Source organism: Magnolia sinica, chromosome 3, assembly GCF_029962835.1.
Source record: "Magnolia sinica isolate HGM2019 chromosome 3, MsV1, whole genome shotgun sequence".
NCBI classification, from domain to species: domain Eukaryota; kingdom Viridiplantae; phylum Streptophyta; class Magnoliopsida; order Magnoliales; family Magnoliaceae; genus Magnolia; species Magnolia sinica.
The window spans coordinates 89,384,579-89,398,489 of record NC_080575.1 but is presented as its reverse complement, the minus strand read 5'-3'; the positions used below and the strand labels follow the sequence as shown (position 1 = coordinate 89,398,489).

At 39.8% G+C, this 13,911-nt stretch overlaps 1 protein-coding gene across 5 annotated transcripts in view; it reads left to right on the top strand.

Annotated features, from left to right (window-relative positions):
* LOC131240186 (uncharacterized) overlaps positions 1-13,911 on the top strand; it is a 44,620-nt gene that overhangs the window by 14,656 nt on the left and 16,053 nt on the right. For 3 of the 5 annotated variants that reach the window (XM_058238291.1, XM_058238290.1, XM_058238293.1), the window contains exons 3-4: positions 1,767-1,865; positions 3,004-3,107. In XM_058238291.1, the coding sequence (XP_058094274.1) occupies positions 1,767-1,865; positions 3,004-3,107 (203 nt within the window). Of the gene's footprint in view, positions 1-1,766; positions 1,866-3,003; positions 3,108-7,382; positions 7,722-13,911 lie in introns of those variants that run through there. The other 2 variants (XM_058238294.1, XM_058238295.1) reach the window with 2 other exon arrangements.

Below are 13,911 nucleotides of genomic sequence, written 5' to 3'. Positions count from 1 at the left end.
GCTTTTGACCTTGTTGCCATTGAAGCATCTCCCATTAGTGCTCCGTTGAATGAGATCGATTCCTCTTTCCGGATGATTGCATCTGCCTTCGACTTCTCCAGGGATGTATTTTTTCTACTCTCAGCTACGACTGGCTTCTTGCCACCGTCCATCCTTGCTTTGCCTCCCTCTCCCCCTTCTCTGTCCCCTATTCACCTCAGAAGGACCATATTGAGCCTTCCGCACCTGTAGCTTTTTTCTGTTGAATCTTTTCCCCGAAGCCCCTTTGATTGCCCTTAAAAGGTCATCAACCCTTTCTGGTGGACGGGCCTTTAACCCCCAGGATAATCACCTCCATAATCTTCTCGTAATTGCTGAAAACCCTTTGGAAATTAAATTCTGTCCACTCCGCAAAACAGTCAACGAACAAGGTTAGACACTCTCAAACTCGCCCCTGATAGTGGTTTCCCTCTTTTTCTTTGTCTCCCCGCCAGAATCCAAACGCCCCCTTTTTCAACTCCATTTGCTTCACAGTTGGCTGCCATACCGGAAACCGCAACCCCTTCTTTTTGCTCTTCATCCCTATTTCCCATGGAGACAAGATTGAGAGTAGAGGAGTCCTCAGCCCCACTATCCCCCACCCCAGTAGACCTTCTGGAATGATGAGATGGGATATCCCCATGATATCCTCTCAAAGATCCAGTGCCTTTCCTGGAAGGAGCCCCTGATGCAAGTTGCATTATCCACAAACCTCCTTCATTTAGCCTTTCCACGATTATAGTACCAGTGTCTTGAGGTCTCTCCACGATCGCAAGACTCTCTAGGATAAACCTATTATTGGATTGGGAGTCCTTAGAAGCTGGCTCCTTTTGAAGCACCATGCTCCAATGACCCCCAAACTCCTCCATCGTTCTGCAACCACCATACTTTCTCCATTAGGGCCTTTCAGAAGAACTCTATCGTCTTCTTGCAGTTTGCCTTCTATCTCTAGCCACCGATCTCTCTCGTTCAACTCCATATTTGTTTCTCCTTTTTTAAGCTTATTCTAAAGTGCATTTAGGGAAGTCTAGACCAATTGGATATCTTTTATGTTTTTCTCTTTAAGCATGTAACCAGTGGGGTTTCTCTGTTGGTTTTTTAGCATTAAGTTTCGGTATGCACTCAATGGCTGTAAAAGAAGCCATCCCACATGGAATTGTGAACAATTGAATGGGTGTTTTTTCTCCCTTCTGTTGACATATGTTTTGCTTACTGGCATGTGTTGCTTTTTCCCTAGCGACACATATCAATGCACATAGCTGAATTAGAATCCTTATCTTTCAATTTAGTTGCTTCAGTAGGGACATACATCAGAGATTGCTTAAGTAAATTACCTTGTCGACCAATGCCAGGCTTTTCCTTTTGTTTCCATTCAGCTATCATTCCCTAGCAACACATGCCATTGCACATAGCTGAATTAGAATCCTTATCTTTCAATTTAGTTGCTTCAGTAGGGACATACATAGTACTTTTAAGTAACAATGCCTACCAGAGATTGCTTAAGTAAATTACCTTGTCGACCAATGCCAGGCTTTTCCTTTTATTTCCATTCAGCTATCATTCTGAATGTTGTTGGGATAAATTTTTTTTTTTTTCTTTGATGTTTATCTGATCCTATTATATCATTGAAATATTATTGGCAATTCACCATCTTTTCTCAGTTGGCGCAGCTAATAGAAGTTAGTTTTGAGTGCTTACCTCTTGTTAGGTTTGATTGCTTACCTCTTGTCTTTTCCGTAATGGTGCAGGGAAGCAAAATGCTCAAGCCAGAGAAGTGGCAAGCCTCTTTTGATAGTGATGGAAAGGTTTTTGGTTTTAAAAAAGCACTCAAGTTAATTGTTTTGGGGGTAAGTGGTTTACATCACATTCTCGCCTCCCTGATTCCTTCAGTTCATTCATGTGTTTTGAAATCTTGAAACTGGTTCGTATGCATGCAGTAGCATTTCACATAATTGCTTTTGTCTGCACTGATGATGATGGTTGTGTGCATCTTTCATGCATCATAAAAATTAGGATTAATTATGATAATACTATGAGAACATAACTTGTTACTATTGGAAGGCCAGTCTAAGGAATGGCTTTAGTCCCATCATAAAAGTACATAAAAAGAAGAGGCCAAATAAGCCCCTCCACTTGGTATACAACTAAGAAATGAAAAATACCTGTGCCTAAATAAATCATTAAAGAAAAAAGAAAATGAATACAATGATAGAATTAATGTAACTCGCTGTTCAAACAACTATTCGGAGTTCCTAGAGCTCCTTGTAAAGCTTGTTGGAAAACTCACCATTGGGGTTAGTTAATTCACCATGCAAGTAAGAGAGAAACTATTGGATCTGGTAAGTGAGTTTACTAGATCAGTTTGTGGTTCCTGGGGAGGAACTTCGTTGCTCCCTATGTTTCCTTCCTTGCTTGTAGAGCTTCATGCATCTGTTGTACATTGAGATCCAAAGATGGGTGACTAGAACAGAATCATTGTATAGGTCATAGACATTAGAGATCAGTGCTATTTAGACCTTGAAGGGAAGGCTATACCAGCTCTTTTGACATTAGGAAAGGCTTAATTGTTCTGTGTTCTCAGTGAGTCGTTGGGAGAGGGTTTTAAAGATTGATCCCTTATGCATGAGTGCTGTTACACCTGGACTCTGACAGCCAAGTGTTTTCTGAGGCGAAAAATGATTGTAGTTGCAATTTTGTGTTGTCATCTTTACCAGTTATTGTAAAATAAAATCTAATATTCTTGAAAACTGTTCTTATTGTTTCATAAAAGATGGTTATTTTTTCTTTTCATTTGTGTGCTCATCCTTCGAAAATCCTTTTCTTCATTCAGTATTCTGCATGGAAACTACTTCATTCAATTCCAAGAGCACCTTTAGTAATCAATTGCAGTGATTTACTTTCATCAATGATATTGTTAAATGGACTTCTTCAGGAAAGACCATCTGACCATTTCTCATTGTATCCACTTATTGCCTGTGTGCTTAGGGTGTGGATCCATCTATAAGGGCAGAAGTTTGGGAATTTCTTCTTGGTTGTTATACGCTGGGCAGCACAGCCGAGTATCGAACGCAACTGAGGATAGCCCGCCGGTCTGTGCGCTGTATTTTCTTTTTATCTTGTTTCATCTGATGATCATGCTATATGAAGAAGCAATTCTGTTTACTAAATTATTGCCTCCCTTTTTCTCTGCTTTCAGATGAAACTGATCGTATCCAATTCATCATGCATAGCATGTGAATATCTCATAGTGGCAATATTTCTGGTCAACTATATTAATATTAAAACTTCTCTGCACAAAATTTCTGGTAAAAAATATGAATATTAACACTTCTGTACTCATTTTTTCCCCTTTTATATTAATATCACTAATCAGAAAGAACCAAAAGATACCATAGCTAAATCAAGAAAACCATGCCTTCAGTGTGTAATGTGTCTTCAATGCAAATAATAAGCCTTGAAAGTTGAAACACAATCCCAAGGAATCAACTGGGTCATTTGCCTTGAAAAGTTTAAACCCTTTCTACTTCATCGAATCATTGTAGGTTTTTGTGCCTTTTTTTTTTTTTTTTTTTGGGTTTTTTTGGACCATATTATTTTTTCATCTTTTATTCTCTCTGAAATGCTGACTCCAAATCTATTAAGAGCAAAAGGAGAAAAACAATGCGATTTTGAGTGGCATCAATGTGTCGATAGCGAGTGACCCTCTTACCACTCCCCCTTTCGCAAGAGAATCAACTATCTAATTAGCATCCCACTGGATAACCGAAAACAAGAAACAACTATCTCCATGCCAAGGGTTTAAATATCGGTTTCCAAATGTGACTTGTCCAGTTCTAGTATGGATCCCAGAAATTGGCCTGACTTGTTTGAAATTGGATGATTCGCCTAGCTGATGCATAATAATAATAATAATAATAAACTTAAGAAAATTCAGAAAATAATGGAAATGGTAGGCCCCGCCATGAAGATCACCTGAAACAAAAATCAGGCTGTTTCGCTCACCAGGTGCGCCCCACCATTGGAATCAATGACAGTCGACAGACTGACTCAACATACATGTGTGGCCTACCTAGTGGGCGGATCAACATGATTTTCAAGAAGGGTGATCTTCTTGGTGGGGCCTACCATTTTCATGGTATTGATGATGTCCTACACTAATGGTATGCTAGCAGGAAAGATGGTACAACACAACAACTTTGTGTTCCCAACTTACTGTTGCTTGTATGTGATCAGTTCTCATGACCGGAGTTCCCTTGAATCCCGTCAAAACCATATAGGCATGTTGTAAATTGGCCATAACTCCAATGGTATCAAAATTGCTTGATTTTGACTAATTTTGCATCGTTATGACATCATTCAATGCCCAAAAAGTGGCCTACCAAAAAGTGACGAAAATACAAAAAGGGAAACTTATCGAATACGTTGTCACTCGCTCTGATTTAACAACTAATTAAAATCAATAAATTCTATGAACTTGATGACTGTGTATTGATCCCATGGGCCCCCACAATGTAATCTGATTATTGATCATGTCAGATTTATCATCAGACCATGGATTTGGCCCAGATCATCAATCAAGACAATGTGAATGGTTGGACTGTCCAGATCTTTGATTGTCCAGGTTGTATCGCCTTATGGTTGCAACAATTATAGAAGGCTGCAGCTTCTATGGGCCTGCAACTCAGAAGACATCCAGTTGAAAATGTTTAATCATTAAAGGACCATCACTCCATGCTGAAACAATGTGCAAACCATCCGATGAGCCAAGACTTCTGCTTCAATTTGAGTTCAGAGCTCCACCCTGGCCAAAGAATGCTAAGAGGATCTGACCCTTCTCCTTTTGAACCATGCCTCCCTCCCCAATTTGACCCTTATGTCTTACATAGTACATAGCAGTATAGCACCACTGAAATTAAGCTTAAGATGAGCCAAAGGCAGAGGCGACCATCAAGCTTTAACTTCGATCTAAATCAAGCTTGCTTCCACCTATGATGACACCTTTCCGAGGTGGAATGAATTCATCCTAGAGGCATCCCTAACTCTGATCTTCCCATGGGCTACTCTGCAATTGTAGATGTAATTGTTATTTTGGTACTTCCAATTCAAGCTGTTATGTTTTAAAATAAATCCTAAGATTTCAGGGATCCCTCCCCCAAAGAAGAGACATTGACAAACCAGCTTTGGAGATACTCAGCCCCTCCTAAGATTGCAGCTTTTGGATGGTTGGTTGGAAAGAAGAAAGTTCTCACAGTTGACAATCTAAGGAAAAGGGGGATGATTATTACAAATGTATGCCTATGCTGCATGGCAGATGAAGAGTCGGTGGATCATCTCTTTGTTCACTGCTCCTTTATCAACCAAATCTGGCCAGGTATTTTGAATCCTTTCGGTATTAAGTGGTCTCATTCAGACTCGGCAGGTCGGCTTCTTAAGGCTTGGCATGGGGTTAGATTGGGTAAATATAGGATGATGTTATGGAGACTAGCTCTTCTGGCGGTGTGGTGGTTTGTGTGGGAAGAAAGGAATGGGCAATGCTTCAATGGTACCTCCAACTTGGTGGAGTCTATAGTTCGTAGAGTCAAACAGTTAATGTGATGTGGACATCAGTGTTGCACCATTTAAAGTGTACCAGAGGAGGAGGCGTCGCCGACAAAGTACCCGAGTGGAGGAATTGATGTGGATGGACGTTGGGTCTATCAGACCCATTTTCTGACACGCTACGAGTGTAGGAGCGGCATGACCGCACCCTGACCATAGATCCATGGTTCGAATTTCACACCCTACCACACGGGTGTTTTAGTTTTAGGCGTTTTTGTTCTTTTCTTTATGTCGAGGCTTTATTGCACTTTCTTTACTTTTCGTTTTTTTTTTTTTTTGTTATTTTTCTTGTTTTCAGGGGCTTTTGTGCACTTTTGCTTTTTCCATAGCTTATATATACATTGTGAGAAACCCTATTTTCATTATTATTGAATGAATAGAAATTCGTTTCTTTTCTTCCTCTTTATTCAAAAGATTCGGGTTTCAGGATTGGCCCTTGGGTGTTGAGGATTCCACCCTGATTTTAGGTTTCCTTCTTTTTAGATCTTCGAGGTGTATGAAAAGGTAAGAATCATCCTCCTCCTTTTCTTTTGACGACAAAAAGACCTGTACTTTCTTCATCTCGAACCCTTCATTCTTCACCCTTTTCATTCCTCTCTGGATATCTCTTTTCTAGTTTGAATGGAAAAGGGGGATGGTTAGTCAGTAGAATCAGATCCAAACTTGATTGTGGACTGACTTATGCTAGATCTGGGATATGCTCATATCCCTAAGTCCTCCCTTTTTACTGTTTACGCCATTTTATGCTAAGGCGCATGATCCTGACGGAATGACCTCATCTTTGTTTTGAAGTTTACCTAATCCCTTTAACTGGAAACGGTTAGTTAATTGATGTATTTATTTGAACATTCTTTAACTTGATTATACATGCATCTAGGATTAGGTTATCACATGTCCCTGCATTATAATGGTAGAGTGGGTTACACATGTAGATAATCTTAAGGAATGTAATTTTCTTTTTCTTGGAGCGTAGTTTGGTCCTCTTCCTCTGCGGCCATGTCCTCTCTGTATTCTCTTTTTTTCCTTAATATAAGTGTTATGACTTTTCAATAAAAATAAAAATAAAAATAAAATCCTCCCATTTCTTTCCATAAATTCCACATGATAGCATAAGGCACTATTTTCCTCCGAGTATTCCTTTAATAGGGAGAGCCCCCTAAGACCAATTGCTGATTATGTGCTCCAGATAGGTACAACACCATTTCAACGCCAGACAAGATACAAAAACGAACCCACAACTCTCTCACCAAAGGACAATGTATAAATAAGTGGTCAACAGCTTCCTTGTTATCCCAAGTCCCAACCCATGATATATATATATATATATATATATATATATATATTGCATGAACTAAGTTTTTTTTCTTCAGATTTTCTTCCCCACACCCCCAAAAGAGGAAGCCTGATTTTCACCATCCCCAAAACAATTAAAGAATGATTTAGAAGAGAATCATCCAAGCATATTGCCTATTTAGAGATCTCTAGTTCCCAAGGATTAGCAAATACTTCCATTAAAAGCATCAACGTCTGAAGCACAGAATTCCATCATCTTTAAGATTTCAATGAAAGGTAAGATTCCACACTGGTTGCAGAATAGTTCATCAAAGTCTTTAACAAAGTCACCCTTTATTCAACGAAATAGGCAAGGGAATGCTATGGCCAAAGTATCATCTCATTTCCCACCCAAACATATTTGTGGAAAGCACCGTATTGCGGATTCTGGCCATTAACCTACCTCTCACCTTCATCGTCTTCCCATCCTACAGAACAAGTCGCCATTTCCCACCCCCAAATCATGCCAAATTGACTGATTGTCTGTTGAAGATATAGCCGCCAACGATGAGAGAAGGCTCAGTTGCCAAGCTGGGAAATCTGTGACTTCTGTATAGGCAAGATGCAGCAAAAGGGGGAGAGGGCAAGACGAGATCAAGAAGACTGTTTGAAGCTGCAGAGAGGGATTTTTTTTTTTTTTTTGGTGGATGACTTCAAAGATATAAAAGCAGATGACCACCCAAAACAATAAGCAAACCCACATTATTTATTATCCCCACACTCTTGAGCTAGAGGGAATGACGAGGGACCATGAATTCACAAGACTTTACCAGGTACTGTTTTTTTGCTTGTCTGTTGGATGGAAATAAATATTAATTGCCATTTGCATTTCGAGGAGTAATTATTTTTCTATTGACCCTTCGAATTGAAGATTGGTGTGACTATTTCTTAAAGCCAACAGTAGGAAGTGGATGGTCATGACTTACTGAAATCATGATCTGCTAGCATCTCACAACCCCCCCACCCCCCCCTTTTTCCCTGAGTGCATATGAAGGAAACATTGTTAGCTATTCTTTGAGCAGCTGAAGGACTGATTGGTGAGGAGTTGCATTTTATTTTATTTATATTCTGTGTTTTTCTTGCACTGTTAATGTGTCGATGGCGCAAGTTTTGGAAACTAAGAATTTAATTGAAGCCAAAGTTAACTACTTGGGATTTTAAGTTTGTCTTAATTAGCAAGTAGACCTAACTTGGGACAAACCACTGCACCTTGTAGCTTATGTGTTTTAGGAAAGTGTTAAATAGTGGCAGTCCTTAAATTCTTAGTGCGCATGCACGTCTTCGTCTTAGTTGCACGATCCTTCTAACCAATTTATGCTCCCTCTTTGAATCGTGCTTCAAGCTCATGCTTGCACTCCTTCCTAACCGTTTATACCCACCAACATCTTGAAACAAACACTTCCCACTCCTGCACCCTATTTTTGTTGCTGCCTTGTTTCAGACTTCGTGAAACTATTGTCCTGCTTTTATAATGCATGTGCACGCATGTGCACGCACACGCACGCGCCCTAGAAAAGTGGCAAGTGCAATGCGCATGGAGAGGAGTCTTGCAAATTGTGAAGAGAGGGGAGGGGAAACTGTTAGTAAAGTAGGTTTATTTTGGTGTGCTAGATTCCTACGATATTTCACCCCCATTTTAAAAATGGTGCCAACTCTTCAACCACACACGTGGGATAGTTGTAAGCCAATCCAGACCTACCGAATCAGCAAACTAGTTGTGGATGGAGCATAGCCTAAAAACTACAATAGGAACATGATATTTACCATCTGATTTTGCCTTTGGAATTTGGACCTCTCACTTCTAATTAATGATCCATTTTATATCAATCAATTGGATGGTTAGGATTTTTGATTTTTGATTGCTGATTATTATTATTATCATTATTTTACTTCTAATCAATGATCCATTTTAATATCAATCAATTGGATGCTCCATCCATAATGCACCCTCGAATTTAGATGGTGTAGATGACCGTACATGAGTGTCATCTGTGAGGAAAGGAGAGTTTTGTAAGTTGCGACATCGAGGAGAGGGGAAGTGGTTTGGTGGAGATATGGTTAGCAGGTGGCCAACTTCACCTAATCACCTAAATGCCCTTTTCTTTTGCCTAAAAACCCTTCCAATGTCCTTTAATAATGCAAAGTTTTGGGGCCTATTTGGTATCCACTTGAAGATGAGTTATATAAACTGTTGGTTATCTGGATTATTTTAACCACTATTAGAAAAGAAATCTTAGGTAGTAGCAATAGGGGACAATTAAAGAATAGGGTAGATAATCTTACAGGGATGTGGTTACGGCTAGCTGATCTGGCTCGAAGCTTGTGGGGGGTAGAGAATCTACAAAAGGGGTGGTGAAGCAGGTTTGGGGAAGAAAAAATGGTGTTAGGAAGTGTTTTCTTAGTGGAAAAGGTGAGGGAGGAGTGTCAGAAGCTGAGGTGAGTGGGTGGTTGGATGAGAACCGTGGGTTGAAGAAGGTTGATATGGTCCTTAAGCCTTTAGGTGTGAGAGAGTTTTGGATCTCCTTGAAGCCAAATGAGAATTGGGATCACATCATCCTAACCAATTCCTTGCATAATGACAGGTTGGTTGAGTTGATTTGCCGGTTGTCAGAGAGATCGGCCTTTGGCCTCGAAGAGGCGTGGTTCCTGGTGCAGTGCAGGGGCTCCTGTTGGAGTTGTGGTTCAAGGAAGTCTTTATAGTAGTCGGCTCTGGCATTAGGGAAGTGACGGCCATTGACTTGGTGACGGAGGGTGGAGAGGAGCTATAGGAGGCATGGATTTGTGTTCGAAAGAAGAAGATGACTGCTAACCCGAGAATATTTTGATTGTGGCGGGAAATGAACGGACGACAAACTTTGGCAAAAGAGGGAGATGAAGGTGTTCGATTTCAGTGGTCTTGTAGAGCACGGAAGGGGAGGGTGCTACTTGGGAGCATGGGAATGGTCAACAAGCAATAGGTGGATGGGAGAGGCCCCTCTTGGTGACACGTGTCTTGATTGTCGTGGGAGAGCAGCGGTGTTCGAAGTATCGGTATCGCTACAAGTTTCATTGTTTGGGGAATATGGAAACAATATCGATATCACCGATAGTATCGCTAATAACTGGAAATGTGAGAAAACATGGGAAAAATGGTAGAATTTTCAGTGAAACTTTAGGAGATGCTAAAATACACATATTTGCATATTTAGGAATAAAAAAATTGTAAAAAGAATGTATACATAATAAGTTCCCATTTCATGGAGGCTTAAAAGCATGTGTTGCTGTAAGAAACAGTCTAACCATCCCATCTATCCCATCTAACCATCCAATCATCCATGCAAAAATCCATTGGTATTGTAGAATATCAACAACTCATGATATTTTGCCAAGAAATCATTGACAACTGAAAAGGAAACGAAAGATTGTGGTCTCGATATCGCATATGTTGCGTAACAATAATATCTCAAACTTTCCATGACATCTCTACGTTGATGATATTATTGAAATATCATTGGTCCACTTGTGATACAAGCGTCATGGCGTCACCTAGAATTTACACAATCGAACATATTGGCGATACAATGAAGATATTGATACATCAACAATACAAGCGATGCCTGGAATTTACACAGTTGAAAATATTGGCGATATCGATATGTTGGTGATACTTAGCTAGACATTGCTGATGCTTGTAATTTCTAATACTACCGGTGTTATCGGTATCGTTACCAGTGTTATCAGTATCGCCAAGCTAGAGATAATGATAATATCCGAGATAATTTAAACGATGGAGAGTAGTGGGAGCTTTGACCAACTATCAGGTCGATGACAGTCTTGTCTCCCAAGCTGGGTTTGAGAGAAGGGTTAGGTGGTGGTGTGTAGGTGGTTCGGAAAGCGTACAGTTGCCAGGGAAGAGGTCGAAGTAGGTGGAAGAAGAAGAGTTTTATGGTGACATGTGCATGTTTTTTTGGCAGCGTTGGCTCTTTTGAGGAGAGATTGCTTCTAGATGTAATCCAATGCTCAATATAAACAAGGCAGGATAAGAGAGGACGCAATGGGGCCTACACATAGCACACGGAAGAGGCTTGAGGTGGAGCTACCTTGCACGCATGCACTATTATGCATGCTGGGGCTCTGGATAACCACGCTCATGTGGCGAGCTCTTTAGTTGAAGAACTGGAGAGGTCCTTGCCTATCTAGCAGTGATGGAAGTTGAGCCTCTTGCGTGGGGAAAAGCAAAGGAAAATGGGATGGGAGATCTAGGTGGGAGGTGGCCATGGCCTTCTCGCCTCAAGTATGAGTTAGGTTCCTTCATGTTTGGGAGATGTAGGGTCTTCAACTCTGGTGGCCAAGGAGGTAAATACGTTTCAAGTGGAAGCGATGGTTCGTTGCTTTATAGGCTTTGCCGAGGAAGAACATCGGGCGTTGGAGGAGCTGCTGCATATAACAAAAGTCTGTGGGGGATCTGATTGGGAGGCTATAGCCGTGTGGGGAGAGCATCTCAATACATCCCCGTCCAGGATATGTTAGAGGTGATACCGCTTCAAGCTTCTTGAGGCAGTGGGAAATAGGTAAAGTCTTAGTCTTAACTCCCCGGGGAGTTTGAAGGGGCCCTCCAAAGGGATGAAATGGAATTTCATCCCCATGGCTAGGGGTATGAGATGGATAAAGGAGGCAATGGGGCAAGTGGGCAAGATGGTGGGTGTGACATTTGGAGATTGCGATGAAGATTACATTGCGCTCTTTTTGTTCATGGAGGAGTGTGAAGACCTAGAATGCTTAGAAAGGGAAGGCCATGAAGTCTCCGAAAGGGCACCAGAGTTGGCAAACCTTGAGTTTTCTATGAACCATTACTTGGGGGCTTGCTCAAGGAATGGCAAGAAGGGGAGAGGGGTAAGATAGTTACTTAATGAAGATCCTTTCCTAGTAAGTTCGAGGTTTGGGCAAACAGGAGTCCAGAGATCAAAGACGTTTGCCACAGGGCCAAGGTGCAAATCATTCTACTTCAAGTTTCCTATTATACAGTCCTAAACTATGCACAACATAAATATAAAAACCACAAAAAAGTATGCACAACAAGTTTCCTTTGTATATAGTCCTAAACTATGTGTGCAATTATATCCAAAATGAGTTCATATACATAATAAATCATACAATATAAATATGAAAATAGATTTCCCAAATAAATTTAAGAGAAAATGGATTTCTATGGGTCTTTTTTTGAGATTCTTTTTGAATTTTCGATAGGGGAATGTATTGAAATGCATCTCCGATACATATTACAATGTATCACAATATATCAATGGTACCGGAGAATTTTATGATGGGTTTTGGCATAATCTCCAATGTATGGATGTATCTCAATATATCAGCCATATATTGAGATGTTTGTATGATACAGATGAATTCAATAACTCCCTCTATGTATCGTATCGGTCACATGCAATATCGATAGTATCGGCCAATATTATCGGCCGATATTGACAATATTTAAATTATTGTTGTTAGTTTTAGTGATTATGAGGGGGAAGGCATCAAGATTTAGGTGGTTACTATGATATATGGCTCGAACCATGCATCGTTGAGGCATATATTGTGGGCTGAACTCAACTCAATCCAAGATAGGTTTTTGTTGTTGTGTTGTTTCGGTGGGGATTTTAATGTCATTTGGTTTACCCATATATATATATGTATGTATATTGGTCGATACTATCGATATCGCATGGTGCCAACTGCCAATATGAAACTAAGTTGTAGTTGGGAAGTTCCCAGTATCGGTCGATATATATATATATATATATATAGATGATTTGCGATATTGTAAAAATATCACTGTTATAAGTTCCCAAATATCATCGATATGTATCGTACATATGAATGATATCAACTTGTCAATTCGCCAAAAGTCCACAAAAAACTGATTTTCCTCAAAAACTTTTGTTAAGATTATGTTTTTTCTTTTTTCAGAGATTTTGTGAGGATTATGTTGCTAAGATGATTTTAACTAATTCTTTTCATTTGTTGGAGAGTGTAGAATCATAGATTAAAGAGAGAAGAATAAAATAGGAGAAAAGAGAGAGGAGGGGAAAAGGAGTTGGGCCCCCCTCTATATTAATAATAAAAACCAAAAAAGTACAAAAATACCCTCACTAATAATGTTCATATTTCAAACAAGTTCTAATTAATATAAACACTAAGTATAAAAGAAAAAAAGCTAGGTGGGTTGTACCACATCCACGTCCATTAAGCGGGCCCATATCCTCATGCGTCAACACTCCTAGTCGAGCTGGAGTATAGATGTTGTCGATGCCAAGCTTGGAGAATATGCATGTAAACTGACTGTGAGGTAGGGCTTTGGTGAATACATTAGTAGGTCGATCCTGAGATTAGATATATGGTGTAGAGATTTCACAACTGGAGACCTCATGTATAAAGTGATAGTCGACTTCAATATGTTTAGTCCTTTCTGTTGTTGATTATGTAGTTTTACAATAATATAAAACCAGTAGAATTTTGACATGATGCATTCAACGAAAACTAAAGTGTCGCACAAATTAGAGGGCATACCTTGTGCCATAGAATTGGACGATGAAGTAGCTTGATATTCGAGCTATTGCTTTCATACTTTCAACAGTCTAGATCTTCTTTAACTGACACCTCTAACCTTGAAGAACAACAAAGGTCAAATAGCTCTAATCTTTTCTCCTCTTCAACTTACTATGATGTGTGAATGGAGATGGGAGATCAATTGCAATGTTGAGTTGGAGAGAGGGACCAAAGCCTTGAATTTATAGATGATTTGGTTCCAACCCATCAAAAGAACCAATTAATTACATGACTCTCTGTCTCCTCCAATTAATCAGAGTATTTAATGGTATTACGAAATTCCAAGAGTTTTTAGACTTAAAAATGAATATTTTGGAGTAGGAAAAGTCATCTCTTTAGAATGTGAAAAGACATTCTTGGAATTTTAAGAGACATCCA